The sequence below is a fragment of the Aplysia californica genome, unplaced genomic scaffold, assembly GCF_000002075.1.
Source record: "Aplysia californica isolate F4 #8 unplaced genomic scaffold, AplCal3.0 scaffold00139, whole genome shotgun sequence".
Taxonomy (NCBI): Eukaryota; Metazoa; Mollusca; class Gastropoda; order Aplysiida; family Aplysiidae; genus Aplysia; species Aplysia californica.
The window spans coordinates 174,431-176,074 of NW_004797409.1; the positions used below are offsets into that span (position 1 = coordinate 174,431).

General features: G+C 40.6%; 1 protein-coding gene across 1 annotated transcript in view; it reads right to left on the reverse strand.

The window, feature by feature from the left end:
* Positions 1-337: 337 nt before the first annotated feature.
* Positions 338-1,644, reverse strand: part of LOC106011554 — a gene marked incomplete in the record, with an annotated part of 9,060 nt that continues 7,753 nt past the window's right edge. The window contains 1 exon segment of the mRNA XM_013081639.2: positions 338-577. Within this exon segment, the coding sequence (XP_012937093.1) occupies positions 494-577 (84 nt within the window).

Sequence of the window (1,644 nt, forward strand, 5' to 3'; positions counted from 1 at the left end):
CAATTTTTGGTCATCTGGAGTTATTGGTATCTCTCAAAGCTTGTTCATTTGACCATCTTTTGGTGGAAAAAAATACACACCTATCTTGAATAGAAGTCGAGATACTTGCAATTGAAGGAGGTTGGGTAAAATTAGCAAGAAAATGGCCGCCAAAATTTGGTGATTTCCAAAGCTCTTAAGCTTCCTTGGAAAACTGAAAATTCACATGTTTTGTGCTTTTAATCAATGTTTTTCAGTAAAATCCACACACAAATAAGTTTTTACATGGACATAAAAGGTGTTGAGCCAAAAAACAAGAACTAGAAAAAAAATTGTCAGACTGGAGGAAAAATGCAGATACCATCGATTGCATTATTTTGACTAGTTTCACCACGATGCCTCACATATATATAAGATTCCAAACATTAAAAACAAAGATATACCAAATCACCAAAATGAGACTCGGCCCTTTCTCCCACAATCGTCAGTATAGCCATCGGTATAATATGAATATCTAGTGGAAGTAGTCTTTCAGATCAATATCGCTGCGCTTTTTGACCTTCACCTTGCAGACTTCAGACCCGACATCCATGGATCTCTGAAGAAAGTTGCATTAATACAGAACTCTAATTGATGAAATACCAAATCTTCTTGATACATGTACGTCTAATTCACTCAAATCTTATCAGCGTTCCTTCATTTTTTGGTAGTATGATCCTCTAACAAGGAAAGACTAACCCAGATATATTAGAGACTCTGTTCCCTGATAATATCTAAAAAGAAAACCCAGACATTTTTAGCTTTAGTAAGAGTTTTACGGCACTTGCAACACAATAAGGTCATATAAGTGCCGAAGATTAGAGGTGTTACAAGAGAGTAACAAACATAAACAAGAAGGAGGGGAGATAAAGACAATAGATGTTTGATAGGAAAGAAGAAGCAAACCACACAAGAGCACCCGCCAACCACCCACAAAACCCAGAAAAAAACCACATCTATTTGTTAGGGCATACTTTTACTTTTCTGATCAAGGATATATTTATATTAGTACTACTGCCGAGACAGGGAGTTGGAGGAGAAAGAGAGAGATAGAGAGAGACAATGAGAGGGGGGGAGGGAGAGAGAGAGAGAGAGAGAGAGAGAGAGAGAGAGAGAGAGAGAGAGAGAGAGTTCAATTTGGTATCGAGATATTGATTAACGTTTCTTTTCTCTTTGATATAGCATAGAAGTTTCAATATTGTCAACATTTAAAACTCGTTTTTCTCGAAGCTGTGAAAAGTGGATAAAGGCACATCTCGCGCTCGATCATCGTTATTTGACCTTATTGTGTTGCAAGTGCCGTAACACCCTTACTAAAACAAAGAAAAACACCCTTACTAAAGCAAAACAAAGCAAATCAAAACCAGACTTCAGCTAGACCCTTCCCATCCTGCCTCTACCCATGGCCTGACGAAGGCCACGCTCTACCTCCGGGGCAGCAGTCAGAACCCGCCCAAGGGGCTGGGCCCGGCCGGGCATATGTTACAGTCGTGTTCCCAGATCGCTACCCCGTCTTTCCTTGACAGGCCTGAAGAGGCCTCTTGAGGGAGCCGCGGAGACTTGTAGTGGTCCACTTGTGGCCCAGGCACAGAATTCTACACTTATAGAAGCGGAACTCCCTCTTCG